Consider the following 19,056-nt stretch of genomic DNA (forward strand, 5'->3'; position numbering starts at 1 on the left):
CATTTAATGCGTTTTACTTTTTCAATGAGGTTAAATCACAATTGTACAACAAGTATTGCGGCAACAATTTTGTTAGTACACTTCTACTTTGCTTGCTTACTGTTTTGTCTTGTAAAAACATCATAGCAATCAGACCGTAATAATTCTATTATTGCTATACAAGAAAATTACTGCATTTTACGTATCGAGCTTAATAGATCAAACCGTAATAATCCTATTATTCCTATACAAGAAAATTACTGCATTTTACATATTAAGCTCAATAGTTTTCTTTAGTTATATAGTTGTTTACAAAGTGCTTGTGATTTTGTGAATTTTTTGTACACCTAGACTTATCTAGATATTTATTGCATTTGTATATAATCTCATTAATAGAACTTATTATTTTGATAATTTACTTTTACCTTTATGAATAAACTGCATTTTTATAAATATTATGTTATTTAAGATAAGATAAGACTGAGTTATGAACAAGTTTTCGCTTTACACTTGTATCTGACTTAATTTGATTAATTGTAATAATTATATTAATTGTAATAATTATCGACGAAAGAATATTGCTTCGATCGATTATTATTTACAAGAATGATTAAATATCATATAGCGATTAGAATTTCATTAGGTTAAAAAAGATGAATTCTATTTTTGTACAAATTGGGATCTCAATTCTTCATTCGAGACATGCATATTATTCCATAGAACAAGAATATTGCTAATATTGTTTTGACCTCTTTTGCTAACATATATTCGATTATAATCAGGACGATTATCATCGTTCTCAAAATATTTAACGTGCTAAATCTAATAGAGATCATTATGGCGGCTTTCAACGTAAAATGGAATTAATTTCTGCATAATTTGATTAAATTTTCAAAATGTATTGAGTTCTTAAATAATCTTATTTATTCCATTTATGCTGCATATCAACCGTAAAATTTACTCCAATTTAATAAATCAGTCTGACGCATGAATATATCGAATATCAAACTATAAAAAAGCTTTTACTTCGTTTTTACGCAAACACAAATGTCAACTACGATTGGTAGTATACACAAAAAATCTCAACCTCTTTCCATGACGATATCATAGGGATCAAATTTCTTGTTGCGTCAAGACAGGTATCACTAACTACATGGAGAACGATGATACTAAAGGTCAAGTTACATCGGTGTATCGAGTGAATTAACTATGGCTATGATAAGTCAATGATTAATGATATTTCGATATTTATAAATTATAATCCTATCGCAGGCAGAAGAGAAAATAAATTAATTTCATACTTACGTTGATATAATCAATCTTTATTTTGATAAATATCTAATAATGCATGCAATGTATTGGCATATTTGATGTTAAGATATTGCTATTAAGATTAAAAAACGTCGATATAAATCGTACTTTCATTTATTTGCATTAATTTCTTGTGAAATTATCAAGTTTACTGTTAAAAAATTTTTTACTGCAAACTACATTAAAAAATATTTTATTAAAAAAGAATATCCAATTCTATTCAATTAAATAAAAGTTCCGGTTTTGTCCAGAATAGAGTATCTAGAATATTTGAGTAGAAAAATGTTTATTTTAAAAGACCGATATACGTTTGTTTTAAAATTATCTTTTTTAATCATTGGAGTTTGCTTGTTTAATGTTTAATTTTAAATAATTTAATTTTAAATAATTAGGATTTTAAATATTTTTTTAAAAATAAGTATCAATAAAGGCTTGAGAAATAACAAATTTAAACAATAAATGAGAGAAAAAAGTCTGGTCCTAAAAAGAACTGGTCCTTAATGATTTGCAAATTAATATCTTTTTGATACATTTTTTTCAGGTCAACAAACTGATGTCAATTATTTATTGATCTTAAAATGTAATTACACACTAAAAACTAAAATTATAATAATCATTTTTTTTTGTAAAAATGTATGTATGTTCGAATAATCGAAAGACTCATATTAATTACATTGCTAATGTCAGACTCAAAATATGTCATTTTTTAGACATTAATTTATTTTAGACATTTATTTACCGAAGTTTTTGTGAGTCATCAAAACTTAAAATTAGATCTTAGATTTGTTACAGAACAAATTATATAAATAAAATGAAACAAATACTCTACACAAAAAGATACAAACGATAGTTTCGATTTAAAATAAAAAGTATGCAATAGAAGTATGTTCTATATTTCATGCAAATAATCTTTTGCTCTCTGTAGCTTTTTAACATATCATAATGTTGGATGCATGCAAATTTAAATAATATTGTAAGATGCAAATTATACGTTTTATTATTTAAATACTTCAACTTTAAGCGAGAAAAATACTCTAATGTCTTTTTATTTCGACCTGTTATAGTATTTGCTTCGACAGGTACGAAGGTGTGTGTGCGAAGACGATCGTCTCCGCCAGTTTATTCGTTCATTATTATTCAGCGAGTAAAAGCGTCTGTGTCGCATTAAATTTAATCATGCCTCAGCACGTCGTACAAGTCCTTCGATTTTTTCGCAGGTTCTTCACGACGAGGGGTTTATCCCAGCGACAGCGTCGTCGTCGTCGTCGTCGTCGTCGTCGTCGTCATCGTCGTCGTCATCGTCGTCGTCATCCTCGTCGTCCTCCTCGTCGTTGTTGTCGCCGCTGCCGCCGCTGCCGTCGGAGTGCCGTCTCCGCCACCGCCGCCGCCGCCGACGTGCTCGGGATATCGAACGTGAGTCGCGCGGCGCTGCTTGCCGCCGCGCCGGCCTTATAAATGCGCGGCGCCGGCGGGCGCGCTCAGTATGTGTCATGCTTGGCGAGCGCGCGCGTTATCCGTGATGGCGGCACGAGTGCGGTTGAAGATGCGCCGCGGCACCGGCGTGTCGCCGCTCGCCGTTCTGCTCGCGATGTGCGCTGTGCTGAATCTTGTGAGTGGGATGTTCGAGCACCGGCACTGCGACCACCAGCATCCGCGGGCGCATGAGGTAAGTGCCGTGTATTCGGGAGTATCGCGGAGAGGGATTCTAACCTCTCCTCGATCCCTCGCGTTTGCTTTTTATCACTGTTATTTCTCGCTCATCTCTCTAACCGGTCTTGTACGTGACGTTTTCGCGATCGTCTCTCGTTCGTCGGTATTTCGTTCATCTACCGGTCGCGCGTATCTCTCTTTCTCTGTTCATGCCGGACGACTTTTTGCTTTGTTAAAGGGAATGCCGAGTCGAGCGCGAAGGTTTCGGTCGCCCTTATTCGCCGCGGGTATTCGTCGCGTGCGTTCGCACGTGTTCGTTCCGTCTCTGTCTTGCGCATATTGCTATAATAGTCGCGATCACCTCCATGCGGATTGATCACGTTAATAACAGCTCTCCAATGCTTTCGACGCTTTTCTTCGTTACAAAATTTCGTAGCATCTCGCTAAAATGATCTAAATAGCGCATGTTGAATTCATTACGATTTTTGAACTTGTTTCGAATTATCAAGACATGGATTATCTCCGTTAATTTGCAGCTTAAGAGGTATACAGATATTTTATTTCCGCGTGGCATTTCAACGCGCCATTCATACGCTGCTCCAATAGAAGGAAGACTTCGGTGAATGTTTCCATGCGCGCCAGCGGGAGGGGGGAAACACGTGTTTTCGGAACAGCACGTGCCGTTGCGGGATGTCTTGTCGCGCTGACCTTCATCAGATCGCGTTGCATTTCAGGGAAAACCGAGATCGGACGCTTACGGATTTACGACACATATGTTATTAAAATAATCTTTAACCGACACCAAATCTATAATATTGTAGAGAGACATTAAAGACGTGTGACGCGTGTCTTGTCAGAACATTGTCTCATTTTCCGCTCCATTTTTTATCGTGTCGCAATAGATATGCATATGTTATAAGATATATGTATATATTATAATACATTAAAATATTCATAACATTAATCTTTTGCTATCCTTCTGCTATCTAACGATATATTACTTTGGACTCTTATCTTTATATCGATATCTTTACAGAAGGTTATTAAATAATTTTCCTTGTATTAAAATCGAGATATTATGATTGTATCAGGATATCAGGAATATAATTTTTGAATCTTCATAAATTTTTATGATAACTATTTCTATCAATGTAGAGTAACTTTAATCTGAGTTTAACTCTTTTTTTAGTTTTATGAACTAAAATAAGATAATAATTTAAACCAAAATAAAATGAATAGAAATGAATATATATAAGTAATAAAACTTTTTGATTCATGTTACATGCATGAAGTGAAATTGAGAACGATTTACTCAAAATTGAAGACGAATTTATCTTCGTAAATTTTGATCGCAAAGGATTAATATATACAATTTTTAGATATTGATCTTTTTTTTACGATAAAGATTTATTGCTTACTATTTGAGGTATGAAATGATCGTAGATAAGATAGCAATTTTATAATAGTATATTTAAAGATTTATATATTTCCGTTGTCGATGTCGTCATTTACACGATTTGCGCATCAATTGTTTTGAGAAAAATGGAATTATATTCAGATAATATATATTATAATGTAATACACTTAACTTTCTATTAAATATTTCTAGCGCGTATTGCTGTATTTTTAATATCTTTTACGTTCCATTGTTATGGATATCGTTTATCTCATTAAATCCCTATCATTCATTAATAAGCATTCTTTAAACTGTACTGTATAATATTGCATAGAATGATCTTTGTTAATACTTGATGCTTAATAAATAATTCATAATTGTAATAATTATATCGTCAATGAATATTAATTACATTAGTTGCAAATATTAATTGTTATGCTACGTTGCGAATATTTATCAATCTATAGTGTATCCCATTATCTGTCATTTTATTTTATTATTATTGAATATACTTATCAAAATGAAATAGTTTCTGTGTTATCAACATTTAAAAATGAAAAGCATCTTGTTTTGTAATGTATTATATTCAGCTATAAATTACATTTTTTTTATTGATTTTGCGTTACTACTTTTTTTTTTTTTTGATAGATTGATTAGGTCCGGCTATACATTAAATACAGTAAATTGAAACTGAAAAATTTATGAAAAATGCTCATTAAGCTTTAATTGAAGAAAAATTGATTCTGCTTTGATCAAAGAGTCTGTCGATGAAAGAACGACGAGATTGATGGAGATGTACTATATCGCATGACTTGTATTGTTTATTGGATACTGCAATAGTTTTGTGTAAATTTTAATTTTGTTCTTTGAACGCAGACTATTTTTTGCATGACTGAAAACAATCGACGGATACGGCACAAGTTTTAAAATTGTGGATAGACAAGCCATCGTTTCCATCTCGACTCTTTTTCACTGCCGAAAAAATAGACTCAATTTGCTGGATTGGAACAGTTGGTATATGAATGATTTTGCATTCGTGAAATGAAGTAACTTGATTGACTTTTCACTCGGTTAGATTTAACAATTTTTGCTTGCGAAAATAGTAAAAATAGTAAAAATAGTAAAAATTTTAGACATAAAATTACGATATTTCTTAGTTGACGATCTAATAAAGTAAGATTTTCTGTCACGATAAAAAAAAAACGAATAAACTTTTATATTTGTCAAATTTTGTATGTAATAATTCCTATGAAATTTTTATGTTAAAATTACATTCGTGGAATGTACGGAATAAAAATTTAGTGACGGTTTGTTTATTTTGTTTTATTTATTTTTTTATTAATGTGTGCGATGCAAGAGCATTTTCGTGCTACTTTAAAATACAAATCCAGGTCAAAAACATATTTTTCTCCGAGGACTCGTTTATTTTCTTGCGTTGAAAAAAATTTTCCATCTCGATATAAAATTGGGTGAAAAATCAGAATATTTCGATATGACACAATGTTGTGCCCATGGGCACAACTTCAGGGTCTAACGATTCTATTGTTAACATGCGCTGTGTGCGAGTTTAGATATCATTTAAAACAAAAATAAAAAATGTTACATTCAATGTTTGGAGAAAATGAAAAGTAAACGGGGAACGTATTTCATCGCGATCTACGTTAAAAATACATACACGGAACAATGCGATTATACCTAACATACGTATTACGTTATTAGTACTCTTCAAGTTTCCGTAATAACGTATGAACAATTTTGAAACAGTTGTTGATAAATCAATCTTTCTTTCGGCCTGCAGGTAGGATTTGCATTTATGGCGCAATTTATTCCATTCCTACGGACTAACCAGTTTCTAACGTTTGAGCGAATTGCTTCTAGTCGAAGTGTATGCGGTAGCGGTTTTATATGCATATATTCGCTTTAAGAGTCATTTCAAAGGGAATTTGCATGCGAATGTAAAAGTTTACGGTCGTCGTGGTGTCCCGCTTCGTGCTCGTCGCCTTATGACACCTCGTACTAACATTCGGAAAACTTTTCTGTTCGACGATCTCATCGTCATCGCGCACTAATTCTAGCGATTGGATTGTCGCATTGTATCATGTATCAATTTCGTAAGAACGTAACTCATATTTTGATATTTCGTCTCGAGCCTAGTGATAAAGGAGGTATGGAATTAAACGAAAATTGTACATTATATATCTGACATCTCTTTAGCTAACTATTTACGGGTTATTCTTTTTTGAAAATACAAAAAATTGCGATGCAGTATTATTAATATCTGTTTATTTTTCTTCAAATTTTGCAATAACTGTACCAGCTTAAATAGATATTTCAAATTTTGCCATATTCTTTTCTTTATTGTAAATTATAAAGTAATTTTATATAAATAAATTCCTTTTCTTTTTAACTGTGATTTTAATTCTGAAATTGTGTAGCGAAAATTAATCATTCTGACTTAAACATGCAAATAAAAAAAAAAAATGATATTTGAACTCTTTGAATTAAGATTTAAATCTGTTTGCACTCGTAATATCTTTAAACGGGATAATTACGTAATACCTCGCAATTTGCTCGCCATTGCGAAGAAGTGTCGAGTTTTCATTATGATTATCCGCGTAATTTTCTCCGGCTGCGAGAAGAACACACGGCGAAGGTGTCAAGTTTTCATTACGATTATCGGAAGTACCTCGCGCTGCTGCCGTCGCGATGAGAATAAAAGTAAAACGAAGGTCGCACGATTTCGTAGGAAAAACTTTCCTAGTACGAGCGAGCGCTTCAATGAAAGTGTACGCGAATGGAATTTTGCCGGAGTACACGTACGCGCGCTTGCGCTCTCTCTCTCTCTCTCTCTCTCTCTCTCTCTCTCTCTCTCTTTCGCAGAGTCCGGTATTTTTCTCCGGCACTGATTTATTTACGAGGCGGTCGGCTGAAATCTCGTGTGCAAGAAGGTTATTAAGAAACTCGATTCCCATCGAAGTTTATGGGCTTCGTGAGACGTGCTACGATATACGCGACAGTGAGGAGCTTAAGAGGGAGGACACCGTGGAAACCGGACATGCGAGCTTTATATATATTGAATTTTTTTTCAATTTTTTTTCAACGATCCCTCAGCTCGGATCGATCGATCGAGAGCGTTAAGACCTGTCCGCGTAGACAAATTATAGACGATATAAAACTATGATGGATTATCAGTGATAGACATTCTCGTCCGGTCAATTGGTATTTACGCAAATCTCATATGAGAAAATTTTATTTCACAAGCACTCTTTTCCATGGTAAAATAATTTGATAAAATTCTCGATACGGATTTAAAGAGAGATGTATATTTAATTTATATTTAATTCCACTACGTGAAAATATCCATAAAAATTAATATTTATTATATATTTATTGCTTAAGTAAAGACTTATTATTTAATATTTGTTTTAATTTTATTTTAAATAATAATGTTAATTATGTGACACATTTATTTTTTGAATATTTTATTTGAAGAAGATGTATTTTGTAATATATAACTTCAAAGAACTCTATTTAACATTAATCTTGTATTAATCTTATGGACACAGTACAAGTTATCATTTTAAATCCAGATATTACGAGATGAGTACATAAGTTTTATTTAAAATTATTTTAAATTGAATTGTTGACAAATTCAACAGGTCCATTTATAGATTCGATAGGTTTATCCAATTTTGAAACGATGATAAAATTGGTGAAACGCGATATTGAGTCAAATAACAAGACTATTAGACTTAACAAGCTAAACGCGTTATTATCTACGTTATTTCACCTGTGGACGTTGCAATCTTTGAAAGTAAATTTAATATATTGCAACATCTTGTGCTCAATATAATGGATCATTAAAGATACCAAGAAACTTATTGGCAGAAGTGTGATGATATATACATGTAAATAATAATAAAACTAATAAAAACATTATAAAATCAAAAATATGTTTAAAAATAACAGATTTAAATCAGTACCTAGTGTCTTTATGATATTAATATAAATTATGATTAAAAATGTAATTATGTTATATATAAAGTAATTAGTTATTAAATTATAACTATAAAAATATTATTATATAATGGGATTTTATATGAATATATTTAACAGTGCGTAAAGAATGTGCATTAAATATAAAAGATTTTATAAACACACTATAATTGTTGATATGAGAATTGCATATCTATAAAATTTAAATTTTGCGAACTTGTTTGTGCGTGGGAAGATATTGATTCATGTACATAGTTTTGTAATCTATCTGGCGTCGATTAATTAGATATACATTTACAATTACATTCGCACGCGAATGCTCGATTAGATATGCTGGTAACTAAAAATGTTGCTACATAAGTCGTCACATTTGATCGGGAATAATATCACACGCAATAAGAATCATAATTAGAAAATCTCTTGCAATCGCGTGAGTTTGTTGAACTGTGAAAAGTGAAACATGATAATGAGACGACACAGATCTAAATCTGTAAAGTTTGAATGCAACAGTAGCATTTATAAAAGTAATATAGTTGTGACGTTTATTTTATTAAATATATATTATATTTATTATATATCAGATTCTTATTAAATAAATATTTAAAATGATATTTTAATCAAATCAATACAATAGAAACATAATTTTTTATAATCTGATACTCCTCAAAGTAATAATATAATTAAATATTAAACATTAATTTTTCTCTGATTATTTTTTTTATAATTCACTGTTACAATACAAATAAAAATTTTAATTAATATAAATCTGAATCATCTGTAAAAAAAAAAGCGATTTTTATATTTATACATGAATATGAAACATTATTTTATTCATCATGCGTATACTAAAGTCTCGTTTATTTAAAATTATGCAAAAATTAAAAAAAAATGATAATATATTCAACATATAAGGAATTAACATGTACAGATTGAGATTTTCCGCGAGCAAATCTAGATCGAGGAGGATTTTAAAACACGTGCGATTATACCGTATTTTATCCGGGGCGTATGGAAATATGTGCGAGCTGCGCTTCGAAGCATTTGCACCAACCGCTTTAACACTTATATTACCTATATTAACTGTTAATCAGGTCGGGCATGCAGCACTCCTCATTAGCAGCTTCTGATTACATGGGCTACTTAAATCAGTGCGTAACAAAGCTTTTTAAATTGTTGTTTGAATATTGTATTCATCTCCGCGTGCGTCTGGGGGAAGGATTTAATAACAAACGTATCGCGTTTATAACCAAGGCCATGCATTATATCCGATGCGGTATACGTTGTTACAGCAACGGGGGCGTGTTGTACGGGCAAATTAAATTTCATCTCCATAACATCTGTAATAATGATGATCTGGTAACATCGTGGCTCTTATCAATAGGTAATGATTATTACCCGCTGCAGTATCGCGTTGGTCGGTATGTTGTTGCTCGTAACATTCGCTTCATCCGCCCTCGTCATCCCAATCATTTCATCAAAACACTCATGACACGCGGTGTACTCGCTCATATTATTGGCATTTGCTATCACTAGCACCAGATGCACTCAACATTAACCAATCATGGGAGAGCGCTTTGCTATGAAATATTTTTCGCGCAGAGTACCTTTCGTTATCACTGAAGATTCCCACATGCTAGAATTAATGCTTGATTTTGTGTATGTAATATTTTTGGAAATCTTTTTTTCTTGTGAAAAATTTGATAATTTGCGTTTGTTTGAATCTTTCTAAATTCATCAACTTCATGAAAAGCAGAGAAAATTGTTGATATTGTATACTTAAGGAAATCATATAATGTTTAAAATTAAAAAAAAATTTGCAAAAGTTGATTAGTTAGATTTTTGAGACATTCATTTTAAGATTCAACTATTTGCGTACTTTAAAAATTATTCTATACAATTTATTTTATTTGACATAATTGTACACAGATATAATGATGTTTTATTATATATGTTTATTATATATGTTATATATGTTTTATTATATATATATATATATATATATATATATATATATGATGTAGCAGTTAATGATAATATTAATTGTGCATCAAATAAAATAATAATGTTTGTATCATTACGTTACAAAGCAAATAGCTAGAATTATGCTGTTTGCTTTATAATTTGATAAAGATATTTGTACCTTTGTATGCCTAAGCCAAAATATCATGATAGTGACGGTCGGTAGGCCGTCTACCAGAACTGTTAACGAATGTCGAAATAAATCGAAATAAATTTTAAACTCGACGGTTATAAATGATTGGATGAACGTGTTCCGGTAGATAACTTTGATGAAACGTTCCTCCATTAATTGAACTTGCAATCAAGTCGAATTCGTTTAATCTAGACTGACTCCGGGCTGAGATTAAACTTTTTGCGTTTGCGTAGAACATTGATTGACCTCGAACGATGAACAGAAGATATGTAGTTGCGAAAGATAAATTGATTTGACGTAACGGATATCTTTCCAGAGAAAAAAGTTTTCATTTTACTTTTCTGATTCTCGCTTGAGGAACGATATTCTCAAAATTCTAAGCACGATGGAAAACGCGTAGCTCGATTTATTGAAAGAAATTTCATTAGGATCTATTCCGGGGCTCTCTGATACTTTATACAGCAAAGAACGGCATTCCATACGCGTCCCGATCAGTTATCAGGTGTGTACGGACAAAAGCAAATTAAAATGCTTCTAAAGTCGGCTTTCCACGTTTGCTGTTGCTGGGAAATGCAAACTTTCTCCTGGCAGCCTGAGAATTTAATAAAACGAATCGCTCACGCGGGAGTAGTATAACGGTGTAACCTTAACCTCGATCAAAATAGTGGGACGTGAAATTGGCGGAGTCGCGCGTCACCGGAGCCGGATTACGTATTGCCTTTGCGGCCGCTTTGAAAGTTTCGGGGCATCGCTCGCTTCGAATGAAAATGGATGGTCGGCCGCTCTTCGTGCAGCGCTATGTTCTCTTTTTTTTCTCCCCTTTTCTACCGCTGCCGCGCTTGTTCTCGTCCTTTTGCGTCCCGTTTTTCCCGTCGCTTTTTGCCCGGCCAACTTTTGCGTCCCTAGGGACCGCGCGAATTGCATAGCCATGCATATTCGGAACTTTCTGTCGGCGCGGCACCTTCGGTTCATCCTTTCGTTAATAAAGAACGGCTCGTTTGGGACATCGATTCGATCGGAAAAACTATCAACTAATTTCTTGAGTATAGGAATCCGCTACTGTTCGTCTATGTCCAAATAAAAAGAGACGTGATTTATTCATAAGATAACATTTTTATGTGATTTGCACGTTAACGATGCGAGCTTATCGACATAATAGTCGATTTTCTGATGAAACTGATATTTTGTGTAAATCTGTACACAAGGTTTGATATATTTTTTTTTTTTACTTGTAGACGCGCATCTCTTCACGCGATAATTAAATTCACGCCAGACGAATGAATTTAAATTATCTCCAGTTGTTTCAGCTTATACTTTTTTTTTTTAAAGATTGAAATTTATTCATTGGAATTTAAGAAATTTTACAATTAGATGTAATTAAATCTTAAAAGAAACTTTTATGTGATGTCAAGCACATTCGCGTCTGTACGAAGTTGGCACCTCATCTTCTTGCACTCAAGTTTTAATGCAAGTTCTATTTGCACCCGTAATAGTTTTACAGTTCCTGATAAGTTAGAACAATAGATTCGAAATAGTTAAAAAAAAATGACATTTTAAAAATAGAACTTGCTATAATAATTTTATGTGACATCGTAACTTTCAAAAATACTCATTTTAATCATTTAATATTATAATTGTAGAAGAGTTCTATATCTTTTGATAAGTTTTAGGAAGATTTCCAGTTTATATTTAAATAATTTTTAAATTCGCCAACACCACACCATAAAAATAAAATACTACGTTATGAGAGTTTTAGTTGACTTTTTAGCATTTTTCGAATTCTGCAAATGTTTTGAATGAATTTTGTCAAGAGTTTATTCCTTTAACTATTGTTAAAGAATTTTTAGATCTACAACTCTGGCACTTCAGCACAAGAATAAATGTTATTGCGCGTTGTACCCAACAACTTTTTGGCATAATATTATTTCTGCAATAGTTATTTCTGTAATTTTATTTTTACTTTCTTGAAAATTTTTTCTAAAATTTATAGAAACTGTAAAGCTTCTAAAACTATAATATAATTAATGTGAGTGTTTTTAAAAGTTGCTATTCTACGGAAACTGACACTCTTCAAAGTGTTAATTTTTTAACTATTTTAATAGAACTATTGTTCTAACAGGAATTATAGAGCTATTGAAGGTGCAAATAAAACTTTTATAATTAGTCTTAAAACTCGAAATGTAAAAGAGATGCCAACTTCACATAGATGCCACATTCGTACAAATTTTAGCTAAATAAATTGTTCGGTTCCTTTAGATCACGATACATCCTTTGAATATGTACTGCACATGTATTACAAACATGGAAAGAATTTTTATTTTTTTCTACATGTGACTTTTTTATTTACGTTTTGTTTCCTGATTGCCCCTTTGAAAATCCTTTTATTTGCATACTAAAACAGATCTTTCTGTATTATTATGGGAACTTTATTGGCATAAATCCTGCAGTCAGACCGCGTAAATATGAAGGCTGGTTGGGCCGTCTGTCCACCGGGTCATAGTTTTCGCAGGAAACGTTCCGGATTAATCACGGTGGATTGTTTGAACAGACAATGGCAGTCATGGTAAACTCGAGGCGAGGATGAATAGAGTTCAAAGCAGCAGGGTACGAAACATTTCGGGAACGTCGCCACTGCGCTAATTAGTGGACCATTCGCAGATGAGCTTAATATTCCATTTTCGCAAAGGTCCGCATTTTACATTTTCTCTCATGCATACCGAGATATCCTTTGTCGTTCTTCGCCGCGAGTTTGTCAGTTGTTGAGTTCATCCGTTTTTCGGACAACGCTGTCTTGATTACGAAAAATTATCGCTATTCTTGCGAACTTTGGCAACTGTGACGAAATCCTTTTACAGCTGTAGCGGTAGTTTATTATTATAATAGAGTGAACAATTTCTTGTACCGATTTGATATCTGAATGTACATATTAACTAGAAAGAGATAAATATATTTTTTTTAATTTCCGAGATGAGTAATATTTATGTTGATATAACTTTGATAACTTAAATAAAATTCGAATGAGAGATAGTTAAAAATTTTAATTGAGAACTATAAATATTCTTGCGCTTTTGCGAAGTTGGCAGATATATTGTGACACTTAAAAAAGTAATTAAACTCTCAGAGATTCTTGGAGACTCTTGGAAACATAAATTTTTATTTATTTTTGCAAAATGTAATATTCCGTGATATCTTTTTTTTTTTTTTTTTTTTTTTGATCAAGTTTTACGATAGACGCTAAGTTGTCAACTCACCGCAGTTGTTGAATTTATTATGCATTCCACGTTCAATCGCGACTACCGCTTTCATTATTTATGTCATCCACCAACTTGCCCTATAAAATAGCATTCTTCTTGACCCGAGTGGAAGCGTTCGCGTGTCGACGTCTCTCCATGATGCACAATTTCTTGGCTATGCGCCAAGCATTGACCCTCTAGACAACGTCACGCCCATTCTCTCCCCCTCCCCCCCCCGTGTTGTAATTCCAGTGCTCTTGACGAAGTCGGGAAACAAGGGAGTTGTTGGGGGTGGACGCGTAAGAACGGAAGGGAAAGAGTGTACGCAGAGATTCCTCGCGAGCGAAACGCAAGGGATTTTCGATAGTAGATCCAGCACGTCGAACGAGAATCCGGAGCAAAGTAGCCTTTCCAAGTAAAACCAATCTGGCCGAGGCTTTACGTCGCTTTCGTTCTTCGGTAAAAGTTTCCTTCACGTGGGCGGTCTCCATGTACGCGGAACGTAAGAGAACGGTGTGCAATTCGTGGGTGGCCGAAGGTGAGATGAATGAAGAGGCAACTGGAGTTGCGCATCGATCGGCCCATTTCGCACGTGCACATACGCTGCCTCATACAAGAAAGCTAAGTCCTAATCGAGCAAAACAGGATTTCTCCTTTTTTGCCGATTGTGATGTAGATCAGTCAGAATTGAAGGAGATATATGTACTCTTTGTTACTTTTTTTGAAAACGATTTCGCATTCGATAGATGGCCGATATCAAAGATATCACCATTCGAAAAGTTTTAATGTTTAAAGTTTTAATGTTAATATTTTAATGTAGATTGTTGATATTAAAGCTAATTATGATTTTTCCCTCCTTTTTACGCGCGCACGTTACTATCAAGCAGAAATCTAAAAATTTAATCTAGATTAGGAAAAAATTAATTATTATTTTTAGCATATATGTTTAGAAATGTTTAAATTCTTCTGGGTGAATAAAAAAATAATGTCCTTTTCATAAGTTTTATCATATATATACATATATGTACAATACGTGTATAGATATAAAAAAAAGAGACAATTCTTTGATTGTGCGATAAAATATACTATTTTATAATATTTTATATTGAATTTGTAAATATTAGCTTTTCTTTTCATTTATAAATTTATTTACATTTAATACTTTCAAATGTTTTTCAAATATTTTGTTTCGTGATGACAATTTCAATTGCGTTTTGATAATACTGGCTAAAAGGTTCACTGATCGAAAATATTTAGGCGCCGTTCAATTAAACATGGATTATCGCGTTGGTAGCGATGATAGCGAATTGCTAAGCGGTTTTACAGTAATATATACGTTAACTGAGAAATTAAAACTTGAATTGCCTCATTTGGTTTAAACGTATCAATATTTATGAACAAATGGTTCGGCGATTAGGGGAAAGCAAATGTTTGTACGGCAGAGTGGATTCAGTGGCTTAACGCGAGACGAAAATAATGGTGTGCCTTCATCTCGGTGCTGCTAGCTATTAATTCGTTCATAATTAATGATTGATTTGGATCGAAATCGAAATCAAGAGTCATGACGTCACGGTTGATGCGGTTGCTTTAACGCAAATATTTGCCGCAATCGTGCCGCGAGGACTTAGATTAAACTATTAATTATTCAGCCGTTGAGTGACGTTTACAGACGACGTTCAACGTAAGTTCTATAAATGCGATTAAATTGCATAGTTGCATTTTCGATGCAATTGCTTGTTTGGCTTACTAGCGACTGTTCATTTTGAAATAAATTAATTTACATTATCAAGTTGTTCTAATTTGTCCGTTTGAATAGTTTGCGCATTTTGCAAACATTTGCACCAATATTAATTAATACTGACTGATTGGTCGATCGTATTTATTCGATACTCTTACATATTACTTCAATTTGTCTTACAAATTCTCTGATTGATTCTTTTAATTAATTTAACATGAAAATTACATTTCTCTTAAGTTTTAAACTTTCTTTAAAATCTTAAAAATTTAAATATTAAGTAAAATAATTTTATATTAAATAAATAATATATACATAATTTACAATTACTAATCAAAACGTTCGAGTTTTTATTTTAATATAGTACACATGTTTTTGCATAAAATTTAACAGATACCAAATTTACTCAATTAATCATTCATTAAGCTTTGGTTTGCAACCGACGTACTGATGCAAGAAGCCACTTCGCGCTGGTGCGTTATTAGTCTACGGAAATTCACACACATTGTGTAGGAATGTAGATGATCTCTTACAGCACATAGTACGGATAACGATGTTAATGAATCATATTGACAGCTAAAATACTTACGAGAACCTCTCGGGTCTCTTGCATAATAGATTATACATGTTGAACTTGTGATATTTATCCGAGAAGTTTCCTTGACATGGATTCGTAAAATAATTTGGAAAATTCTAAATCGCCTTGATGTAGTGAATTTCTTATAACACCCTCGCCATTAAAGCGTTTTAAGGTCGAAGCGCGAAACCTACTTTCAAAGTACTTTTATTGCGCTAAACATTGTACTGTGCTTAACAGAATATTTATTGGAGCTTGTCCGTAGTTGAAAGCGTGAAGTTCCTTGGCCGCTATAACGCGCAGATGGTCATCCGTAGGATCATATCCGGAAAATTGGCGGAATTATGAAGAGATCACACAATAGTATACTTACCGTTACACGTGAAATTTCGTCGAAAAGAATTGCTCGGACTAATTTCACGGTTACAGGAACCGTGTAAGAAAAACTAGTAGCGCGACATTGTAAACCATGAAGTCTCGAGTGAGTTTAACTATTATATTTGGAAAACTAATATTTATGGAACAATACATGTATTTGATATTTTTCTTTTAAATTGTAAATTTCAGTTATCAAAAAAATAGGTTTCACGATTAGTTTTCAGTTCCCTCGGTCGAAAATTCCGTGTAGGAGGCTTTAAATAAATTAAATTTAATTTATATAATATGAAAATTAATAGTTTCGTAACATAGTAGAATTTCCTGCGATATTTCATACCGTATCTATGATTATACTTGTGATTACGATTGTACCAGTTATACTATGTACCAGTTATACTCAACCGAGAGGGAGAATCATCTCAGAAGCTTCATTGTATTCCATTGGAATCACGGGCGAGGGCAGGATACAACTGACTTTGTCGATGAGATTCACTCGCTCGGGATGCGTTTCACGGCACGTCTTCTCGGACGAGGTCGGAGGGCAATCTCTGATATTTGTGAAGGACCGCCAGAGAGGGACATGCCACGCCGCTTGATTTTACAACTCGAGAAGTTGCTCGCGAAAGTTTCCGCTGAAGAGTTTGAAGTTTACCGCTTCTTGTGCAAATAGCGTTTCGTACGCTAAACTTATTCCGAGGTAGTGGATGCCGTCCGCGCGCGCATACGCAGGTAAAACTTTTGCCTCGCGTTTTCCTACCTTCGTCTATTCTCTTTTGATATAGTAGCGTATTTCCGTACTCGTAAGATACGCACCCGATGCTTTGTGGATATTGCGTGAAACAAGAAACGAATTTAAAATTACGCGCACTAGTCTTATTGGGACTTTCTCGATTAGAAAACCATGTTGTTTAACGTTGTTTTATTGTTAATGCGCTTTGTTTGCTAGTTTGTTTCGAAAAATTTGAATTATGTTAGAAAATATACGTCATATAATAGAAAATATTAAAAATATTGTAGATGAAAAGAATAGAAAGAGCAAAGAGCGAACGTACACAAATATAAAAAATAATTTAATGAGATAATACATTTTTAGCTTGTGATAATATTTAATGAGTACTTTTTATTTTATATTTAATACATTTAAAAAGTTAGAAATGAAATATAATTTTTAATGTATTTTTAACATCAGTGGTATAATTATTTTGATATAATGTGCTATTATAACTGTAACTATAGGCTTGCTTGTAATATTTCAGACATACTGTCTAGCGTTGAACGTGTAATTACTTCTGTCACATAAATGAAAAAATATCTGATAAATGCTGTTTCTCTTTTTTTTATACAAGGTTAGAAACGCGTGGCAAAATATTTTATAAAGCTTATCGCGGATCCATTTCCCGTCACGCATAACGACATTGTAATTGGCCCCGAATCCTTTAATTAATACAAATGCGATTTTGGTATATTAACTCGTAGGCGATCGAACGGTGATCACCCAGAAATCATATGGCAGCTAAAAGCCGTTTTTCTTGCAACAACACCGACAGCGATGATGATTCCTTTAAATATTACATTTTCTACTAAACGTAAGTTGCGCTAATTACAACCGCAAAGTGTACTACATAAGCAAAAGTGTTCCTCTTGTGTCGCTTTTTCTTTGCCGTCTCATTATTATTAAATGCATTCACAATGCGGCATTAATTAAAACGTCAGTTTCTGCAGCTTGCTGCGTGCACGTTAAAACTTTTCTGATTAAAATTTTACAGTAGTCATAAGAATATGGCGGCGAAACGCAAAGATCTCTTTAATTAAATCGAAACCGAACTAATATTTCTCATAGAAAATAATACTTTTAAATTGAAATTCTAAACTCGGAGTATATATAGGAAGTGGTAGAAATCATGGATCGCTTAACTATAGTATTTATACATTATTCATATGATAGGAGAGAAGAGAGATGAATTATAGCATCGAACATTGATTATTCTTTGCAGAGTTTGCATTTTGAAAAGCAATCATTCGGTCCGTAACAATCGATGTAATTAATTTGATTTCAATTATGTATTATCTATCGAAACTAAATATAAAGAGCATCAAAATTAAATTTTCGATTAATCATTAATTGCTCATTTAAACGAAATAAATATCAAGATCTTTATTTATTAAATCACATTTTGATATATATTTTATATAAAATCACTTGTGAAGACTCAATTACGATTATAATGCGAATAGTTAATGAATCTCTTAATTCTGTAAATGATAAAATTTCTAGTTGGAGATAAATGAAATAAAATTTACGATATACCAACAATTACTATTTATGTTAAATTTATGCCGTACAAGAAATTTTGTGAAAATGGAATGGATCGCCAATAATTTGTGATTACAATATCTTGCGATACAAATGTTGACTCTGAGAAATATTTCGATGATTATCTTTTTATTAAATCTTTTTATTTTTAACAAATAGGCTGTACATATAACGCAAATAGTACTACTACATAACTATTGAAAATACAGTTTCAATTTTCTGAATCTTAAAAAAATTATGAATAATTTGAAGAGAATTAAATAATATGTTCTTAAATTATTAATGGTGTTTTTTTTTGATGTAATAATACTGTCGTTTATACTTGAAACAAGGGG

The 19,056-nt window shown here is 32.6% G+C and overlaps 1 protein-coding gene across 1 annotated transcript in view; it reads left to right on the forward strand.

Annotated features, from left to right (window-relative positions):
* The window catches only part of Invadolysin (leishmanolysin-like peptidase, invadolysin), a 257,502-nt gene that overhangs the window by 4,511 nt on the left and 233,935 nt on the right, over positions 1-19,056 (forward strand). The window contains exon 2 of the mRNA XM_011647322.3: positions 2,508-2,956. Within this exon, the coding sequence (XP_011645624.2) occupies positions 2,774-2,956 (183 nt within the window). The 5' untranslated portion in view covers positions 2,508-2,773. The remainder of the gene's footprint in view (positions 1-2,507; positions 2,957-19,056) is intronic.

The sequence above is a fragment of the Pogonomyrmex barbatus genome, unplaced genomic scaffold (genome assembly GCF_055798465.1).
Source record: "Pogonomyrmex barbatus isolate J1 unplaced genomic scaffold, ASM5579846v1 scaffold1, whole genome shotgun sequence".
In the NCBI taxonomy this organism is placed as follows: Eukaryota; Metazoa; Arthropoda; class Insecta; order Hymenoptera; family Formicidae; genus Pogonomyrmex; species Pogonomyrmex barbatus.